Source organism: Protomyctophum bolini (genome assembly GCF_963924005.1).
Source record: "Protomyctophum bolini genome assembly, chromosome: 5".
Classification (NCBI taxonomy): domain Eukaryota; kingdom Metazoa; phylum Chordata; class Actinopteri; order Myctophiformes; family Myctophidae; genus Protomyctophum; species Protomyctophum bolini.
The window spans coordinates 17020509-17042619 of record NC_137866.1 but is presented as its reverse complement, the minus strand read 5'-3'; the positions used below and the strand labels follow the sequence as shown (position 1 = coordinate 17042619).

The window sequence follows — 22111 nt, the reverse complement described above, 5'->3', positions numbered from 1 at the left end:
TTTACATACTGTACTACATCTCGGAGGCAAATAGCTCTACAATCCATTTGAAGCTTAGAGATTTGTATACATTTGAAAACCTGTGAAATACATTCTGCATAATGAGTAGACCTACTTTCGGTGGTTCAGAACCCCCAGGGGTCCCCACATCATTTTGGAGGTAAGGGTTCCTTACTTCCTTGTGACAGGTTAAGGACATTTTAATAAATTAAAACATAGGCTACTGCGTTAAAAGTAATCAACAAACTACAACTGGTCAAACATTGGCCAAATTGTCAAATATAAGAAAGAGGCAAACATTGTGAAAATGGCTGATTGACAAGCTTGTAGATCTGCTATTTTTTATCTGTTGAATGGAGTCAAGCTAGCTCTGGTCCATATAGCCTTAGCAGTAAGGCTATGGACCAGAGCTATAGGAGTCAAGCTAAATGTGCTTGTCGGGGGGGGGGGGTCCCCCCAGTTCAAATATGATTATTTTCGGGGGTCCCCACAGTTCAAATATGACTATTTGAGAGGTCATCATGGTCTGAAAAGTAGACATGTAAAGGTCTGTGACTATGTGCTCAAAATTATTCTGGACTGAGTGCAGTCTGTAGTCAGACAGGCATAGGCTACACAATATCCACTCGCTAGAATATATTGTCCATGTCTATTTTATTCTTATGCTGTTGTAATGGTACCACACGACCATGGGTAGACGTCTCAATCAATGATGCAACTCTGATTAATCAGTATTGGATTAATTTGGATTTGTCCGAAATTACAACCATTTTCGGAGTGTGTTAAAAAACTAAAATAAAACAGTTGTTGAGCAGACCCCCTAAATAGCTCTCCTTTGCAAAGGGAAGGGAAGACCTCCCTTTAACACGCGCAGAGTGTAGCATGGTAGGAAAAAGGGGGATCAATATTACCGGTAGTCTTAATCAGGATGACCCACCAGCGCCTCCTGTGGTACCAACATTTCACCAAGTCACCGATGTCGGTGTAACAGTCAGCCGGGGGACCCTCCTACTGAAAAGAAGCGCAGGTGGCATTACATGAATGATAGTGAAGTTTGTCCAGAAAGGGACTGGGACAGGAGCCGAGGAGGACAGACAGCTAATGACATTTATTTATCTTGTGTCTGACACCTTCTAGCAAGCAAGCAGCAGTCAGACAGTGTTAGTTAGTTTGTCGTCTCGATAACATTATAAAGGTCCGGTTCGGGGAGGGTTCATGTGAACTGCATGGAACCTTACTGTTGACAAGAAGCAGAAAGTAAAGTGTATTGTTGGAAGAAGGCTCATGCTAACAACAGCAGTGGGTTAGGCTAGTAGCAGCAGCACTAAAAAGGACCATGCCAGCCCAGGACAACAACAACAACACGAGAGTGTGTGGCTCTTAAAGCTAGCCTAAAGCTAAGCTTTTTCCCCCTTTTTTAACTCAGTTGGCGAAGACGACAGAGGAGAGGACAAGTTTGTTTTTTCAGACTACTTTCACCAGGTCTATTTACAACTCTATATCGGGGCCATAACTAACTTAACTCCCGGCCGGTGCGGGGCCACCATCTAACCATGTTGTCCAACGTCCCGAACCAAAATCAGGCTGCCTTCCCCGGCATGGGGTCTCTACAGCAGGGGCCTCAGGGGCCACCACCACCGACAACAACCAACCTAAACAACATCCATGGGCAGCAGCAGCAGCAGGCCCCCTGCTTCCCCCAGTTCCCCGTGTCGAACTTCTTCTGCAAGCCTCACAACCCGCTGCTGATCAAGAAGAACGCCATCACGGACGACTACAAGGTGACCAGCCAGGTTCTGGGAATGGGCATCAACGGCAAGGTGCTGGAGATATTCCGCAAGGACGACGGAGAAAAGTGTGCCTTGAAGGTAAAATAAGTTTATTTGCTTTTCTTCCCCATCTTCAACTTGTGCTGGCATTGTTGCCTGTGTCTCTGCTGAATTGTAAAGGTTTGAGTTGGTCTTTATTTTTTATAAGAAAGGGACAAGAAGGGGACACATTTTCTAACAATGTATGCACACATTGCACTGACAGCACTGATTGAAAATTGTCATTTGAACCATGGCTAGGAAAGTACAGATCAATACAATATCTGCTAGGATAAAAACAGAAAAAGCACTTTATTAGCACTATATAAGGGTCCTCCATTTTCAATTTATTAATCAAAATATGCTCACTAGGCTCGGTAAACTCAACAGGCTTGTAAATGGTATTTCATATGTCAGTAGTTCAGTGGCATGCTATTCTATCTTCTGCTCCCCTGCAAAAAAAATATCAAAAGTGTACATAAGTGCAGTGTACTTGCATTACTTGCAAATGCACTTATTTACTTTCCACCAGACCACCACTGAATCCAACCTTGACAGGCTACTGTCGTCCATGTGAGAATGGCTGGGGCTTTGGTATGGTACATTGTTGACATATTGGTGTGCGTGTGCGTGCGCAGCAGGAGGTGTCAGTGAGTGTTGTAATGTACTGCAGCTGTCATTCTGATCCACAAATAACTTCTCCTTTCAGTCCCCTCTCCCCTGGATCTGATAGACTGATAGCCAAGGCTGCTTGTTATTGTTCTTCTCTGCTATTCTGTCAAATGAGCACATCACCCATTTTTAGAGGTGCTCCAATCAATCAGCCACCGATTTTAAGCCAGACGATTTTCACTCCAAATGAATCGATCGGTGATCCGCATTTTACCCGATATGGGTAATTTATACCATTTAAGTAGTATAAAAGATCAGATTTGCATCTTTGTGACAGGCCTAAAAATCCACACACATACAGGAACAGTTTTGTGGGTTTGACATAATCATATTGGAAGATATTTTTTTCAATTTTCCCCTTACGCGGCATCAACCGATGGTGAGAGAAATAATCGGAAATCGGTCCCAAAAAACCTGATGGGAGCATCCCTATCAGTTTGGCCTATTTGACTTTTTTTAATGACACTGGTATCGTCAATTCGGTAGCCAATGTGTTGTCAAAAAACAAGAAATGATCACATAGTGATTTCTGGTTTCTTTATTTAGTAACAAACACTCCTCTCAACCAGTCGGTCTCAATCAATCATAACGTTACATTTCATAACATTGGGTGTCTCCAAAGTTTTCTGTTACCCGCTTCCTGTTACCTGTTTCCTGGTCATGTGACCTGACTGAGTAACCAATACATGACAGCAGCGTGTGTGGCAGCCAATCAGGACTAGGTCCTCAGTATGACTCATGTATGACTAGGTCTTGTACATTTCAGTGATGTAAATAGGTTTTCAATGTAATGGGTCCTGGAACCCAGGGGTGGTCTTTTAGATGGGTCCCAATGGACATTTTATGAGTCCCGCTTCAACGACATTAGGAGTCATATTTTCTCTACAAATTGCAGCATTTAACTCTCATTTCATCTAGTATGGTTATAAAATGGTTATATTTTGTAAACTGAGTGTACTGTATTTCTCTTTGGTGAACGTCATTGTGAACGTGTTCATTTCTGGCATGTGTGAAGGTCACTTTCTCACATTCAACTTCGTTCAAGAGTGAGTGTTTCCATAGAGCCTTCCAGGCGAACCCCCCACTAAAACGCACTAAACATGCCTTAATATCTAGTGGAAACCCCACCAATAAGTCCGTATCCGACACAAATTAACGAATCTTTCTCAGCCGTACAATTTCACTGGAGCGCGTAGCGCGCAACACTGCATGATGATTGTTGTAATCTGATCGCCATGGCTGTGTACATGTATGTGAGAGCACAGTGTACTTGATAATGTATTGTGTACTGACTGAACTGTAGCATACTTTATAGGAGCTACTGGAGACATCTCAGACAGCAAGGTCAGCTTGCTGCAGCTAGCAGTTGTTATGTCTCAGTGTTGTTAGTTACGTCATTAGGATCCAGCTATATATTTCCAGTATAAATACATTATCAAGTACACTGTGCTCTCACGTACAAGTACACAGCCATGGCGATCAGATTACAACAATGATCATGTCATTGCAGGCAGACAGGCAGCAGACACAGAACCTCCCGACCCAAACACTGATGAAACTTGTTGTTTGATTAAACCTAATGTGCCAATAAAAATGGCTTCCAATAGCTTGTTATTTTTGGGTCGAGGAGGTATGTGTCCATATCGCCTTGAACGGCCAACAAAATACATCTCCCTCCGGCTCCCACAGACTAGTGAAGCGCAGTAATGCATGATTTATTCTTTGTCGTACAAAGTGTTCCGTGCTGAAAATAGCTGATCTACAAGCTCACAACGCGTTGTTTTCAACACGCGGAGATATGCAGGCCCCGGAAGTTCCAGACACACAGGAACGCACCCAGGGTGCCGGCTCGGTTCGGGCGAGCCGCCCCGCTTCCGAAACTGTAGAGAAATGACAGAGTTACCATGTGGGGGTCCCCCGAACATCCAGACCCCCAGGAACGTGCCCAGGGGGCCAGGCCGGTTCCGGCATGCCGCCCCGCGTCCGAAACGGTTGAGAAATGACTGTTACCGTGTGGGGGTCCCTCTACTGTACTGTACTGGCACACCCGAAATCATCATATATACACTTAATATGTTCGTGTGGGTGTGTGTTAGGTTGCGCACAGGTGGTGAAAAACAACCATGCTGTTTTCGTGCTCAGACCCAGCCAGTCATCCACCCACCCACACACGGCTCCGTAAGGGAGCGGTTGCACCGCTCAAAAATAGGCAATCTGCAAGCTCACAACGCAAAGAGCTTTTGAAGTCCAGGTTGAGAAATAAATCAACTCAATTAAGAGGATTTGGGGGATAATGTAATGGCGTTTGTGGTTGTTCCCGGATCTCTCTTGATTTCATGACGTCCTCCACTTCCCGTCCTCTGTACTTCCTCTTACCTCTGCCTTCAGGACAGAGAGGCTCTGCTCGCTGCCAACGGTTCAGTTTACAGAGATTATGATGATGATCAGACTCTCACATTACCTCACCGTCCTGCCCTCCTCCTCTGCTCTGTTCTCGGAGGCATTAGTCAGCTGTGTGTGTGTGTGTGTGTGTGTGTGTGTGTGTGTGTGTGTGTGTGTGTGTGTGTGTGTGTGTGTGTGTGTGTGTGTGTGTGTGTGTGTGTGTGTGTGTGTGTGTGTGTGTGTGTGTGTGTGTGTGTGTGTGTGTGTGTGTGTGTGTGTGTGTGTGTGTGTGTGTGTGTGTGTATTTCTATACTTGCGGGGGGGGGGTCCCAGCAAAAGTGGTTATTAATACAGCATTTAACCACTTCTCTTCTAAACCTTCTCTGGGGGTCCTGGCACAAACTATTTTCAGATGGGGGGGGGGGGGGATCCGCGGCCAAATACATATCAATTTGTCGTCGTCGTCGTCGTCCCCCCCTTGATACATGTGTATGAGGCCTGAAGTATCGCTCTTCAGTGAGCAAATGTACTTAGTTACTTTTCCGCCAGTGTTGACAACAAGCAAAACCCATTGTTTGCAGAGCTGCACTGCAGATAAGAGGGGGGAGGGATGACATCATTATAACTTACAGTATGGACGCAGATGATGGAGTCGTCCTAAAAGCACTGACTCCATTAGACTGTGCTGGGGACTTCATTACATACAGTTACAGTATGGAGTCATCCTAAAAGCACTGACTCCATTAGACTGTGCTGGGGACTTCATTATATACAGTTACAGTATGGAGTCATCCTAAAAGCACTGACTCCATTAGACTGTGCTGTGGACTTCATTATATACAGTTACAGTATGGAGTCATGAGTCATCCTAAAAGCACTGACTCCATTAGACTGTGCTGGGGACTTCATTATATACAGTTACAGTATGGAGTCATCCTAAAAGCACTGACTCCATTAGACGGTGCTGGGGACTTCATTATATACAGTTACAGTATGGAGTCATCCTAAAAGCACTGACTCCATTAGAGGATGCTGGGGACTTCATTATATACAGTTACAGTATGGAGTCATCCTAAAAGCACTGACTCCATTAGACTGTGCTGTGGACTTCATTATATACAGTTACAGTATGGACGCTATTCATTGAAATGGAAATTGCTCAGTGGCGTTTTGACGTGTAATACCCCTCAATCGTTGATATGATTGGTTGGCTCCTATGATAGGGCCCATGAAAGTGGACACCAAACATTTGGTGTCCAAAATGCGGAGGTGATAACGAGCGCTAAATGTTAAAGCCCAGGTGCGTGGGGGTGACTCTACTAACTCCACGGGCCGCCTGCAGTCCCAGCTTTGACCAGTAGGGCGCGTGGTTTCAATGTTGGGTTGTTCTGTGGGCTTGGTTCAAGTATGTGGCCTGAAGATGTATGAGTGAGTCATCATGACTCAGTAGAGACGGATGTGGTACAAACTGTATGCTGTCTGTGCTGACCACGCAGTTCACTGATAAGGAGAGACAGAGCATACACCGTGTAGATAATAGATAATATACTGTAGATTATACAGTATGTGATTGATTGCACAGCTTATCCCATTAAAGACCTGAGGTCAATTCTACAAAATGTAATAAAATGTAAAAAAAAGCCGTACTTTATCATACTACAGCGTCACACAAAAAGGCATCAAAAGTCTGTACAAGCTCGAAATGCGGTGTGAAGCGACGTGTTTCGACTTTCGAGCTTGTAGATCTACTACTTTGAATCAAGTAACAGTTTTGGATATATGAGGTAATTTTCCACCCGACAGACAATAGTGTGTGTGTGTGTGTGTGTGTGTGTGTGACTGTGTGTGTGTGTGTGTGTGTGTGTGTGTGTGTGTGTGTACATGGTTTTTTCAGAAAACAGGATTTAGAAGGTGTTTTTATAATCTGCTGTCAGCTGGAATTTAATAATCAGGTGATTACGCTAGAATGCATTTGCTATTGACTGCAGTTCTGATGTAAAAATTAGGGGTGGGAGTGGCTCAGGGGTAGGGTGGCCGGTAGGTGAGTTTTTTTTCCCTAGGATGTCTGGGGTAGGGAGCGCTTGTTTTACCATGCCGACTACTACTAGTAGCTACCCTATAGTTGATAACCTGTTGTATAATGGATAGTATCTATCGGTGTATACTATGAATGTAATGCACAATCTATCTAAAGCGCTCTGGATAAAAGTGCTATCTAAATGCACCATTTACCATTTAAAATCAATATGTCAATGGCGGCGCCGCGGTCTGCGCCTTGGATTGAAAATGACGAATATATTCGTCAATCAATGGCAGTGAATGATATGAGTTATTTTGCGAAGAACAAACACAAAAAAAGTTAAAAAAAATATGGAGGACGTGAGGTTTCTCTCCCCACGACGGGCAGCGGTGGTTTATTTATGTTGTTGACTCTGCTGTCTGGCCAAGTCCGATGATGTCAGAGAGGGAGGGACGACGGGGACATGCATGCCTGTGTCTAAAAGTAGCCCGGCGCTAGAGGCCAGAGATGACTGGGGGATTATTCATTCAGCATGAGAACTGAACTAACTGCAACACACAAAGTGTCCTGTCCCGTCCCACGACATGACAGTAAACAAGCCTGGGAAGAGAAACCCACCCAGAGAAAGTGATTCCACCAGTTCCTACTCCTTGAATGGCCTTTGTGTCTTTCTTATCAGATATAAGGGGGGAGGGGGGTTGTTGCCTGTCAGTGTCACCATTAGAGCTGTTATGTCATTTTACTTAACGATTTAATTGTCGCCCCCAAACAATTTAGCTGACAATGACCACTACCACTAATCAAAATAAATAATGTACTATTGGCTTAAAGGACCTCTTCACCATCTTCATATAATTGGTCCTCACTAATCATGTTAAAATGCCACCATTGTCTTCCCTTCTTCTTCTTCTTCTTCTTCTTAGAGAGAGATATTCAGTTTTTGCATTGTAACTTTTCAGGAATGGAATGCCTGCCGTTTCTATTAGCTTGGATTCCCCATCAATGATGTCACTGTTGGACGGGTTTCTGAACCGCCCACAGTATGAGACACAGACTGAGTAGGAAGAAAATGTGGTATTTTATCATGAACATTAGTGAGGACCAATTATATGAAGATGGGTTGAAAAGTGATGAAGTGGTCCTTTGATCATTTTATACTAAACGTGTTATTCAATAATGGCAGAAAACAAACAGGCCTGGGAGAACAACTTGTTGGGTGTTGGGTGAAATTCAAAGTTCACTCCCACTTGGATGCACCCTGGGCAAGACCTACTCTGAAAATACTATCAGCAGAAGTTGTGGGATTTTAGCGGAAGTATTGCCCAAGGAAATTACGTTGATGCTTTACAAATCAGTTTACATTCTCCGCGAATGTCGTGATTGGTCGGGAAAATATCGTATCCGGGGAAAATACATTTGACGGCTGTTCCGGCGCCGATAGCTTCTCTGTCTTACGTTGTGACCAGGCTTTTCTTTTCGCAGATAAGTAAGCATGGGGCCGAGGCTAACTTGGATGCCACTTTTCTTTTTAAATTGAAAATAAATCGCCCGCTGTCCTTGAGGCTAACTGGGGATTGGCTCTGAACCAAAACACCATGTTTGCTTACGAGGTTGTGCTTTTATGGTGTAGTGATAAACATGAAAGAAGGAAGTTGTTTGTTTGTAGTGATGCCACTGCACAGGTCTGACCCCAGGCAATATGGCGATGTGTGTGTGTGTGTGTGTGTGTGTGTGTGTGTGTGTTGCACATCGTCAGCAATTAGGCATTCAGTGTCTTGCTCAAGGACACTTCAAAGCTAAAATTACTTGCAACCATTATCAAGGATTTGCATTGGTTTGGTTGACCTTGCTTAAAACTGTTTTGTTGCAAGGAGTCGCAGCTGGTATGGTTTGGGCTTTACTCTGGGGCATCCGGGATGGAACTGGGAACCTTCCCGTTCCCAAGCGGCAGCTCTACCTCTGAACAACTGCCGCCCCTAAAGCCAGCCGAGTCCTCGCAAGTGTAGTAATACTAATCTGTGGGTGTGTTCTCAGAATGCTCCAGGACTGTCCTAAAGCCAGCTGAGCCCTCGCAAGAATACTAATACCAACGTGTGTGTGTGTGTGTGTGTGTGTGTGTGTTTCAGATGCTCCAGGACTGTCCTAAGGCCAGGCGAGAGGTTGAGCTCCACTGGAGGGGGTCTCCGTGCACGCACATTGTACGCATCACCGACGTTTACGAGAACTTGTACCAGGGCAGGAAGTGTCTGCTTATCGTGATGGAATGGTGGGTTGTGGTGCACGCACACACAGTTACACACACAAACTGTCAAACATGTTTGGGGTCATTTTATCATCTACTCAGGCTTTTGTGAACACCCCCAACAGTGTTTAATTTTCTTTATTCAGTATTTAGATATTTGATATTCATTTTATCTGACACGCCCCCTTCCTAATACAAATCTAGATGGATTCTTGGATCCCCGCACACAGTGGCAGCCCTCCATGTTTACACACAGATAGAAAGAAGGAATACTCTGCGGTGTTTTTACGTGTTTCCTCAAGCAATCGATTAATGTGCTCATCTGACCATATTTCGATGAGGGCTTCGGTCTCCTCATTCGATCACGTCTATTCAAGGTAAAGGGGACATCTCGCTGTGTAAAATATCCCTTCTCGGTCTCCAACTTTACTCCTCATTCATCCGCCACATTGTTTGCTTAATTCCCTTTATTTGATGAGATTGCATTCCCACCTGCACCGATGCAGTTCTTTGATGCGCATTAGATTAAGAAAGAGCCTTCACACCTGCCAAACGAAGCGCACTTTCCGACAATGTGTAGAAGGATTCGTTTTAATCGCAGTGAAGCTTTCTGGTGTGAAGGCGACCTTAGTAAACGAGTGCCATACATACTTCATTGTACAAGAGTGTCGCACAATAATTAGCCGATCTACAGTACAAGCTCAAGACTATAATAAAAAATGTTTTTTGAACATAAAGGTTTCCACCTGCCAGCGACGCTATGCTACTTTATGCTACTTTATTATAATACAGTAGCACAGAATGTAGCACGTGGCATAATAGCTTTTATTACACCCACATAATGATGTCAGATGTTTGTCATTAGGTTTAAGCTGCCATTCTGTCAAAGAACGGCTCCTTGGAGTTTAGACTTTTACTGGGTTTGGTTTCACTCTACAGTCAAACCAGGTTTTTTTAATGTGTGGCACACAAACCGAATAGTAGCTATAAAATTTATTTTCATGGCTTGTGTTTGTATAATATATTTAAATTGGGTTGTTTTGGCCATGTTCTCAAAGGGTGGAGCATTTCATTTCTTCATAACGATATTCAGTTTTTATGATAATTGGCAGTGAAAGTAATCGCTGAACAGTCTGTAAGAACTATCTGTAAGTGTGCAAGGTGGCGTATCGTACCAAAAATAGCCCATCTACAAGCTTGTAGGTCTGCTATTTTAGAGTTATTCTTAAAGCCTCACTATGTAACTTTAATGAATACAATGTAAGAGTATGTTAATACAATATAACTACAATTGGGGTGGTTGTATTTTGTCTCCATGCTCTTCTATTGAGACATTAAGGGCCGATTCATACTCCTATTTTACCGCTGTTTCGGCGCTGTAGTGCCGAAATGATTTCGGCTCGTCAGAAATTTTCAGTAACACCGAAGAGAGAACTTCGGTGAACCTCAAATGACGTCACATTGTAGGCTCTACAGAGCCGATTGACTTTTATTCAGCTCTAAAATAGGAGTATGAATCGGCCCTTAGCTCGTGTCAAAGGTATGGCTCACCCAGACAGGATCTGACCTGGTCCAAAATAAATGTATTCACTGAGCGAGCGAGCAGGCAGGCTCTATTAGCTCAATGGTAATACGTTCAGCACTTATGCAGGAAACCAGGTTTGAATCCAGGGTAGAAGAGGAAAGTTACATAGTGCAGCTTTAACATACAGTATAAAGATTGAAATACAGGGCTTTTATACGTTATCTAAATGTTTGTGTTAGTGTGATTTCTACATGGGCTGCTCAAATCAAAAATAATAATAAATAATTATGTTTTTTCCTTTATTTTTCCTCAGTATGGATGGCGGTGAGCTATTCAGTCATATCCAAGACCGAGGGAATCATGCTTTCACAGAAAGAGGTAAAAGGAGATTTATTCTCTCCCAATGGTCACTTTCTCTGTTACCAGGGGCTCAATCGGTGTGTTAATTTATTCTCTCTCTCTCTCTCTCTCTCTCTCTCTCTCTCTCTTCCCCCCCCCCCCCCCCCCCAGAGGCCTCAGACATCATGAAGAGCATAGGAGGAGCTATACAGTACCTACATGCCATCGACATCGCTCACAGAGACATCAAGGTAAACCATACAGTAACTACATGCTAACATCACTTACAGAGACATCAAGGTAAATAGTTCCTAACTTGCTACATGCCATCAACATCGGCCACAGAGACATCAAGGTAAACCATACATATAGTAACTACATGCCAACATCACTTACAGTACAGAGACATCAAGGTAAATAGTTCCTAACTTCCTACATGCCATCAACATTGCTCATGGAACGATGTTGATGGCATGACCTTTGACACAGAGACAAAATACCATCACCCCAATTGTATAAGTTAAATAGTATTATCATACTCATACATTGTATTCAATGACCCTTGTTTCATTTTTCAGATATTCTACTGTTAGACGGATATTAGGTTCTTAGTCTACTTATGACCCTAGATGACTATTTCTATGCATTTGATGTGTTTGCTTGTGTTACTGTAAATCGCTCTGGATTAAGAGTCTGTTAAATGCCTAAATTGTAATTGTACCCCTTTAGTGACACTATTTTTGCATCAGTGAAGTGCCCTTAAAAGGTGGTATTCTACATGTAGGCATGTCACAATAATAGACGCTGTAACAACAGTGTTTAGGTTGACCGGTGAGGTGTGACCAGCCGTAGTCTGACTGTCTGACATGAACAACTGACAGCAGCATCAAGGGGGTCTGTGACTGGACCCCCTGCAGTGGAGCACAACTGTCCAATACACACAACCCTCTTTATCTCCATATTTTAACTTTAATAAAAGGTTGTCAGCTTCACATTCAAACATATTCAAACTTATTATAAAATATTGGCTAAAATAGCTTTTTCCTTTTTCTACTGCATTCGATTTTGTGATGTATTTTTATATGTTGTTCATGCTCTTTTTATTCTGTATTTATGTTTTGCACTGGAGCTGTTGGACAAAATCTATCTATATCTATCTATCTATTGTGTTTACTTATTGTAAGTCGCTCTGGTCAAAGAGTGTCTACTAAAAGGCCTACATTGTAAATGTATGACGGTACTGTAGCTCCATGTAGAATTGTTTTGTGTGACTGCTGCTTTTCTGTTGTGCTGTGCAATTGAGCTGTTGTTGTGGACTCTTCTTTCAGCCAGAGAACCTGTTGTACACATCCAAAAGACCTGACGCTCTGCTCAAGCTCACAGACTTCGGTTTCGCCAAAGAAATCACCACTCTCAACTCACTGGCCACACCCTGCTACACCCCCTACTATGTTGGTAAGCACTGTTGATTTTTTTTATTATTATGTTTTGGCGTAGACTAAATGGAATTTTATTCAAAAATAAAATTTCATTTAGTTTTAGTCTTATTTCAGTCATCTGAAATGTTTAGGTTTATTCTAGTTTTAGTCTAGTCTAGACTAAATCTACAGTACTACAAAAAAAAGTATTTTGGTGGTGTTGTAATGGCTGCTTTTATAGTTACAATCTCACACAAGTTGGGTCTGCATAAACTGTAGGTCTGTTATTTTCAGCAAGCAACCAAGCATAAACTGGACTTGTCTTATTTTGTTCATAACATTTTAGTCTAGTTTTTATTTGTTGAATAAATTGTCATTGGTTTTTATTTGGTTTTCATTAGAGTTCTTGTCGAATAAATAACACTTTATTCCAGACACACACAGGGGACCATGGAGTACATGGACATCGGTAATGTTTCAAAAATAGCCGATCTCTAACAAGCTCACAGAAGGGCAAGGTTCAAAGTTGCGATCATGCAACACGTGTTATATCTTGCTTTTTTTCTGAAACCCCTGACGGAGAGAGAGTCTTCCTCCCATGCAGGGTTCAAGGGGTTATAATACAGCCATGTCGGTACCTTTTATACTGTTTGTCTACAGAGCTTTCCTTGGCAGGAGATTTCACTGGCGTGTTTAAGAAGTTGCTGATCGTAAACGGTATATAGGGTACTTCCTGTGGAAAGTACAGTATCGACGCTGCACGGCTAATGTTTTGCTTAACAAGAAGTTAACATCCTGTGGACTAGACATGTGCCCGTTTTAAATTCAGCTGCTTTTTTTCTTTGTATTTTCAATTGTCAGCCAATGTGTGGAATACATTAAATCAGTGGTCGGTTACCAAATTGTGTGTGGACTCAGAGTCACACTGCTGTGTTGTGATGAGTGTGAATTTTGTGAGAACCACACAGACACAGACTTTTTCTTTTCTCTAAATGCTAAACACAGACCGTGTAGAGTTGCTTTTTGAATTCAGGAGTGCCTTCAGATTTTGAGAGCTTACAAACCACTGCATTAAGTTGTAACACAAATGAACATGTCTTCATTGTTTTGTTCTTTTCTCCTATTTGACACTGTGACAGCCCAAAAGTTAATTGTTTTGTTGTTTTTCTCCTCTGTGACAGCCCCGGAGGTCCTCGGTCCAGAGAAGTACGACAAATCGTGTGACATGTGGTCTCTGGGCGTCATCATGTACATCCTGTAAGTCAAACCGAGAGGTCAACGGGATCATGGAGATATACTGATTGCAGGTTTTGACATCTGTTTATGGGTTTAACATGTGGCTCTGTTTCACTATGGAGGAGGATAACCATGGGTTTAACATGTGTCTCTGTTTCACTATGAAGGGCAACCATGAACCTCCTGTAACCTGATACTTTTCCAGAACATGTCGAGTTCTGTGATATGTTTGTTTACGTTTTCTTAATAACCAGAACCAGCCCTGAAGGAGGATGTGTGTCGTCAAAAAACAGAAAACTGTCCATCAGTTTATCCGTGTTTTTCATTTTAAGTTTAATCTTAAAAAAATAATTGTGGTCAAACAATAGAATATCGTTGCTGTCGGGTTTAATAAAAAAAAAGCAACAATCCTACAAGCTCACAAGTCACAATACATTGCGGTTGTAGATCTGCTTTTGTATATTTTACACCATTTTTGAAAGTGTCTTTTTGAAACGCCACTGGCCAAAGGTTTTGCAGGTTTTACTGGTTTGTTTTACGGAAAAACATTACCCTATTCCTAAATAAATATTTATTCATAATACTCAATGTCTCACTTATGGGAGAGCGACCCCTGGGCGTGATCACATAACCGAGACATCTTGGTCGTAGTATTCAAATAACCAGACTGACGTTCGTGACCTATAATTTCTGTCCATTCCATTCCCATCCAGGCTTTGTGGATATCCACCCTTCTATTCCAACCACGGCCTGGCCATCTCCCCCGGCATGAAGAGACGCATCCGCAACGGCCAGTACGAGTTCCCCAACCCAGAGTGGTGCGACGTTTCAGAGGAAGGTTAGTACCACTAGTTCCACCAACCCAGAGTGGTGCGACGTTTCAGAGGAAGGTTAGTACCACTAGTTCCACCAACCCAGAGTGGTGCGACGTTTCAGAGGAAGGTTAGTACCACTAGTTCCACCAACCCAGAGTGGTGTGACGTTTCAGAGGAAGGTTAGTACCACTAGTTCCACCAACCCAGAGTGGTGAGATGTTTCAGAGGAAGGTTAGTACCACTAGTTCCACCAACCCAGAGTGGTGCGATGTGGCTAAATGCGCGCCCACCCCTCTAGACCAGGCTATGTCACATATGACATTTAACATCAGTCAGAAGTGATGGTTTCAGTAAACAATTGTCAAGTCAAAGAGGCTGACTAAGTGACTGATAAGGATATCATTGTAGATAGTAGACGCGCGCGCGTGTGTGTGTGCAACCTTTGAGCTGCCTGTGCGATCATTGCCGGTTTGTTTTCTCCTTCAGCCAAGCAGCTGATTCGCCACCTGCTGAAGACCGAGCCCAGCCAGAGGATCAGCATCACCGAGTTTATGAACCACCCCTGGATCAATGTAAGAACCTCCTCCACAGCCTAACTAACACTAGCCCACTCCACAGAACACTGGCCCACTCCACAGAACACTGACCCACTCCACAGAACACTGACCCACATAGTTTGTGTTTTCCCTTTAAGCACTATTTCGGATTTTCAACATTGTTCAAACATAGCTGATCTACAAACTCATACTGATTTTGGACCTCATCACCTAGCTTTTAATTTAAATGTTGGTAACATTGACAGTTTGAATATTTCTAATAAAATTACCAAAACAGGGATGTCGGGGGTTAACAAGTTAACATGTTGACTGCTTGTACCCAGACGGTAGCGTCAAGAAAGCGCCTAGAGCAGACGTCTCCCTGGTTTTTAAACAGCTGGTGGATGGAAATGACGCTAGTGCGCGGCTTTATCTTGCATCGTCTGCCATTAACCAAACGTGATTTTTGGTAGTCAACTTGAATACCATAATATTAAAATATTAGTCGATTATTCGGCGGTAAAATAAACTTTTTGTCCTATATACAGCTTTTGATTTGATTAGGTCAAATGTACGCCAAATCTTGAAATTAGGTCAAATGTCTGCCAAATATGACGTAAATTTGTGGCAACAGGCATTCTGATTGGCCAGTATGAGATGATGCATGATTATGTACGATAAAAGTGGATGGATACGTTGTGAGCTTGTAGATCTGCTATTTTCGATGTGGAACACACATTCTATGGTGCAGCATAGGATGTTAGGTTCATTGCTGGTGAGAGCAGACAGAGTTACAAGAGGAGAGCCACACGGGACCGTGCTGGTTGAAAAGAAATGTATACACGATGTTATGCATTACATTTATACAAGGCTTAAGCATATATGTTCGACAACAACCACAGTCCCTTTGGTCTTTACAAGGATTACGATTAGCTCTGGTCTATAGCGTTAGAAGGAGCTAGGTTATGATTACATGCTGCTGCTGCTGCTGCATATTATTATTTTTAAATCTTCTCACCATCCATGTGTTCTATGTTCACAGCAGTCCATGGAAGTCCCTCAGACGCCTCTACACACCAGCCGTGTGCTGCAGGAAGAACAGGACGTGTGGGAGGATGTCAAGGTATGCGTCTGGCTTCTTTTCATGTTGAAGTTGAACATTTTTAGTTTTAGTTTTCTTATGTTCCATTTTTATTCGTTGGGTTGTAAGTTTAAACATTCTCAAATAGAAACTGTAATCAAATCTAACTATGTCAAATTGGGCACTGTTTGACAAAATATGCATCAAACCAACACATGTGTATGGGACTCTGGGCCAACGGACCCCAAAATCATGGGTGGGCCTCATGCCTCATAGGTGGGCCTCGTGGGTAGGCCTCATGGGTGAGCATGTGCTGCTTCTCTCTAGGAAGGGTGTGTGTGTGTGGGCATGTCCCCTGTACTCCACTTCTGATTGGCCGTCATGGAGGTGGTGTCGGGATCAGATACATGATAGGTGGGCATCATCACTTTAACACTGAGGTGCTCACTCTTCCTTGGTGCCCACAGATCCTGTTACCTCAGAATCTATGTCCTCCCTTCCTAAAAAAAAAGAAGGAAAAAGTTGTACCCTCATCTAGACTGTAAAATCCTCAAGTGTATTTTCATGAATCGATCAGAAGGAAAGAAGCACTGAACATTGTCCAACTGTGCCCTCTACTGGTCACTGTCTGCTTTACATTTGGGCTGCATTTCTAAGTGAAGTAAATGGCTGCACAGTGTAATTATTCCATTTAGGTTTATTGTTAATGCAATGGTTACATCCATTTCACTCAGACTGCACCTGAACTAACGCTTGCCCCAATGCCCGCTGGACTTGTTGAGAAATAAAAATAGGTTGTCGTTTGATTTCTAGACACTTAAACCCCCCCCCCCTCTTCACTGAAAATAGCCGATCTACAAGCTCACAACGTGCTGTGTTAAAAGCTTGTTTTTGCCTGAATTCCCCCCTCCTGAACAGGGATGTTGTGGTTCAGGCAGACTCTTGCCTCCCACAATGTTCAAATGCTTCCGTCATACAGTCTGTGCAATGGAAGCTCTGAAAACTATTGCCTTTGCAGTCACATTAATTTGTCCTACTGTAAATCAAATTAGTCGATTTGACTGCTTATCAGAAATGGGAATTCAAAAATATGTTTTAAAAGATATTTTTGAAAATATATGTTCGTGAAGGGAAATGACGAAGGAGGTGTACAGTGCCAGACTCTTGGCATAGCATTCAGTGGAGTAGTTGTGTGGCTGGCTATGCGAGACCCAGGATCAAGTGACTAGCATTATTATTATAGTTCCCTAAACCTTGAAGCCTGTATCGCTTCCTCGACATCAAGTCAAACGATAAAACCTGGTACAAATTATGTGCCAGGCAGGCAGGCAGCGTTGATGAGCCATCTGCAGCGCATAAAACCTGCAGCTTGAGATCACTGCCGCTGATCAAAAGGTCAACAATCCCCATGCAACAAGAATACACACTGAAAAATGTTATTTAGGAAATTACAAAAAGGGCTACAAGTACTGTATACCTTTTCAGTCACTTTACTGTCATCAGGGACGCCCCCCCCCCAAAACAAAACAAAAAACAGATAAAATAATACATGTGCTGAACCCCCCCTGGCGTGTGAAGCTCATAGAAGGTACTTAACCCATTCTGACCTGAGATCAGATTAATACGAGGTTTCCACTGGACACACACTGGTCTGATCAACCCATTCTGACCTGAGATCAGATTCTAAAAATGTCAAGTCGTTCTTCGATTTTTCAAAAATAGCAGACCTACAAGCTCGTAGCGCGCCACTCGGTGGCGCGCTATGAGCTTGTAGATCTGCTATTTTTCAATAGCTAAAGCATAACATGATGCTAACACCAAAACGGGTTCCCGTTCAGAATGGGTTAAAACTGCAATGACGCAACGCCTGCGCTCGTTAACATTTTGATCGTGGTCCTTTTATTAACGAGGTGCAGTGAAGTGAAAGTTTTATTATTTGCTCAGGTACTGTAATTTTACTTTTACTTGAGTAGTTCCATTTCTTGACACTGTACTACATCTCAATGTTACAAATATAGGGCCATTCCCACGGAGTACTATAACTATAACTGCAGCCTGCACCGCTCAGTTCACACGGGTGTGATTATATATTTCTTTCTACATATTACACTGTTTAGAGTTTTTAGACTGATGATAGGTCTGCCTTCTTAAATGACCGTCATATGGCAGCCAAGCCTTTCCTTCTTTTCACCTTTTGAGCACCTTTAAGGGCACTTGTAACAAACATAGTGGCAGCCAAGTCTATGGACCTTTAAATTAATGTTTGTTTACGGCAGTTTAACAAACATTGACACGTCACACGAGTGTGATTATTTTGTTTGTCACCCTTCAGGAGGAGATGACCAGCGCCCTGGCCACCATGAGAGTGGACTACGAGCAGATCACTATCAAAACCCTCCAGGATTCCACCAACCCGCTGCTCATGAAGAGGCGGAAAAAAGTCAAAAGCACATCCACGCAACCGCCAGGCCTGTGAAACCACAACAAAAGACTCTTTTAGAAAAAAGCCCTCTCTCACACACACACACATTGTCCCGTCTGTCCTAAGGAACGTTGCTGTGATGTGTGTGTCGACTTGTTATTTCTCTCGTTTCGCTTTGCCTCGCCTTGCGCGCGCACACACAAAGAAAGACGCTCCCACTGAGAACTCTGGGAAATCCAGAGAATGGCCAGTGTTTGAAGACTGCTATTTCCCCCCCCAAAAAAACGAGGAAAAAAAGGTGTTTTAATTGTGTGTCTTTTTGTCAACATTGTAACCTTTTTATCGTAGATGTTATGATTCAAATGTGTCATTGATCATATTTTAGGTGATCAGACGATCAGATTTTTAGGTGATCAGACGGTTATCACAATCGAACGGTGGTTCTCATAGTGGGGGGTCTACCACAGGGACGGTGGTTCTCATAGTGGGGGTTCCACCACAGGGACCCTCGGTGTTCCTAGAGCCAGGTGTGTAACTCTGACAGTGTTACAAATGGACCCTTACAGTTCTGTAACTGTGACTGTGTACAAATGACACATTTGTACACTCAATCGTTATGGGGGTCCTTGAAATAAACAATGAGAAAGATAGCTTGCTAGTACGGCCACTACGGCAGCCAATGAGAAAGATGGCTTGCACTACTAGTGAAAGGCAAAGCGGTCAAACATAGACCGCAGCTGTTACACAGCAGCTTGTGAACCACTGCTATATAACATTTTTCTAGTAGTTGAACACTTAAAAGGAGTATAGTTCATGAAGCCTTGAATTAACGGAGTTATTTTTTTTTGTCACTTTCCTAAGCCAATCATTTGATGACCGGCGAAAAGATGCTAAGGTTTCTGGTAGGAGACGAAAGTATTGGCTCAGGAATGCGAAAAAATAAAACATCTCTATGAATTCAAGGCTTCATGGGGTGTGTAATCGATAGAAAATAAGTCTTTATTTTTGGTGAACAACTCCTTTAATTACTTAAAGGCTTACTTGAGCACTCCAATGAAATATATAATTTCGATTTACATTTTCAGACAGTTATCACGATTGTGCGTCGAACACGTCAAAAGATTATTGAGCACTCCACAGAAGTATAATTAGGGTCTTTTGTTTGTGTCCCCCACATGGCTCTCACAGTTGGCTAATATGTACTGGATGCCGTCATCGGTAGCCGAGCGACCATAAAGAGCGACACCAAAGGATTACGTAAGCGTTCCGGTGCGGGGGTGACTCGGCTTCTTCGCTCTGCTATGCACTGGAAAATATTTTAGTATGTGCACTGAAGGTTATTGCATAAATCCCTAGTGTTGTCAGGGGTGGAGGAAAACATCTGTGTATAATAGTGCTTTAATTGTTTTATGTCTCTTATATTGTTGATTGATTGATTGTACATTTATTCATTCATACCTCACGTAAACAGTATTTTTATTTTCTGCGTCGGGTGCATTATGTTGCCGCAAAAATAAGAATAATGGATTGTATGAGACGTGCTTTTGAATTGTGGGTTGTGCTATTACTGTATGTGTGTTTTGTTTCAGTCACGTCAGCCAAATATTTTAATGTCGTCTGCATAGGAAAGTTGTGCCCTGAAGCCCTGTGTGGCAGAGAATTCTAAAACGGTTAGGTTTTTTTAATCAAAATGTGTGTTGTTGGATGAATGCATGATTGCCACAGATGTGTTTTCAATGTAATGGCTCCCGGGACCCATTACATTGAAAACCTATTTACATCACTGCATATTTTACTGTCTTTTTTTTTTTAATGGTTCAACTAGCCGATCTACATTGGCACGTAGTGAACTTGTAGTTTGGCTATTTGAACTATTTTATAATGTTTTTCAGAATGGTAAAAAATCGCTAAGGGGTAAGGTGAGATGAGGCCCTAAGACTTTGCTGTTGGTGTTTTGTGGTGTCCCAAATATCAGTGTTGTAACTCCTTCCCCCCCATACCAGTGTCCATTGTGTGGTGGTAGGCGTCAGCATTCATCATGTACGTCTTGACAGACCGATCGCAACAGCGTTTTACTTGAGAAGCTGGTGGTGGTGAACCAAAGCATTTTGAATCCTCAAAATGCTTCAAGAACATTTTCAACACGCACGGTACACAGCAGCAGCAGTGATGGATGAGTACATCTGTGTTCCATTTATCAATTTCTAACTCTTGAGAGGGTCCATTTCATTACGTTTGTATCCGCTCAAGAGTTAAAGTAACAATGAGGATTTTTACAGTGTCGTTTATAAGGTCCCAAGGGGCAAGGGACAGTATAAAACAAGGGAGTAGTTAAGAGATGTCAGAATCTATAATATTGCACCTTACTAAAAAATTCATGTCTTGTACTCTCAAATTAAATCTCTTGAAATCTTCTGAAGTTTCGGTGTGCATAATGTTAGACTGATAGGTTCTTGGTTGACTTAGATGACTATTGCTATTGCATTTGATGTACCAACCTTGTGTTGTCCTTGCTTCCTGTAAATTGTTTTGGATAAGAGCTTCTGCTAAATGCCTCGTTATATTTTTACAAAAGTTAAGTAAAAATTGTATTGCTACAAACCCAATACTCATCTACCGTAGCTTTGAAGTTACACTTTGGCACTTTACCAATTACCTCCCCTTATGAATGAGTACTAGTAGTTTGTCTTCCTGACCAATTTTGTAGTCCTAACATTTCATAAACATTTTCTCATTCCTGGTGGGTTGGTTTCCCTCCTCAGATTTATGCAGGAAGTAAGGTCTGTTTTATTTGTCGCTTGCTTTTCACCCCATTTTGTACCCATTTTGTCTTTTTTTCCCCTCACTCCACATGCACATTTTTGTGTCGTCACTGCTGTTGTATCCTACCGACTCACCTGCCAGTGAGGAGCCCCCAACGGGAGGACGTACTCTTGTATCCTACCGACTCACCTGCCAGTAAGGAGCCCCCATCGGGAAGACATAATGTTGTATCCTACCGGCTCGCCTGCCAGTGAGGAGCCCCCACCGGGAGGACGTAGAGCCTTCGTCCTACTTCTCCCGCCCGACACTCCCCACTGACATTTGCCACCAACCCAAGAACGTAGGTGTAAGTATTGATACATTAACACTTTTAGTGCCACTAAAGTCCTCCAGTGCTCTCGCTGTGGTGCCAGCCGGATGCAGGCAGGGAGCTTTTATTCTGACACGTTCTACTTTCCATGTTAAACCCCAGACGAGTATACTCGTCCTTAGCATCAAATGTGTTTCAAACTGTACCAAGAGACACAGGATGAAGTGGCCCAAAGCCTCAAATAGCATGCCTATTCTGTCTGAGCATGTCATATTATAATAAGTGAACAATCCATCCATGTCCATCCATCTTCCACCTCTTAACAACAGCAGAGAGCTCCAGACTTTCCTTTCTTGAGCAACATTTGCCACTTAATCCTGGGGGATCCCGAGGGCGGTCCAAGGCCAGCGGGGAGATCTAATCCCCCCTCCCATCTGGTCCTTGGTCTGTCAGGGGCCCAGGGGGTCACCTCCCAGAGGGACGTGCATCTTGGTGGGGGTGGTATCAAGTGGTATTGTTACTTAGGACCATAGTAGAAACTC

At 42.9% G+C, this 22111-nt stretch overlaps 1 protein-coding gene across 2 annotated transcripts; it reads left to right on the top strand.

Moving 5' to 3' along the window:
• The first annotated feature begins 1011 nt into the window (after positions 1 to 1011).
• Positions 1012 to 20910, top strand: LOC308316036 (MAP kinase-activated protein kinase 2-like). 2 transcript variants are annotated; one of them, XM_080764374.1, is made up of 10 exons: positions 1012 to 1868; positions 9009 to 9148; positions 10963 to 11027; positions 11160 to 11239; positions 12317 to 12443; positions 13588 to 13663; positions 14356 to 14480; positions 14944 to 15029; positions 16039 to 16116; positions 18407 to 20910. In XM_080764374.1, exons 1-10 carry the CDS (start codon positions 1554 to 1556, stop codon positions 18548 to 18550), a joined length of 1236 nt encoding a protein of 411 aa, XP_080620500.1. In that variant the 5' UTR covers positions 1012 to 1553; the 3' UTR covers positions 18551 to 20910. The 2 variants fall into 2 exon arrangements, with proteins under 2 accessions (XP_080620500.1, XP_080620499.1); XM_080764373.1 differs by having other exon boundaries at positions 16036 to 16116.
• The last annotated feature ends 1201 nt before the right edge of the window (positions 20911 to 22111 follow it).

What these genes read in the sequence shown, in the direction of transcription:
- LOC308316036 (XM_080764373.1), top strand. Translation starts at nt 1,554, where the DNA reads ATGTTGTCCAACGTCCCGAACCAAAATCAGGCTGCCTTCCCCGGCATG. An exon ending in TCATGCTTTCACAGAAAGAG is followed by an intron (nt 11,028 to 11,159) that starts GTAAAAGGAGAT and finishes CCCCCCCCCCAG; the next exon opens with AGGCCTCAGACATCATGAAG. An exon ending in GGCGTCATCATGTACATCCT is followed by an intron (nt 13,664 to 14,355) that starts GTAAGTCAAACC and finishes ATTCCCATCCAG; the next exon opens with GCTTTGTGGATATCCACCCT.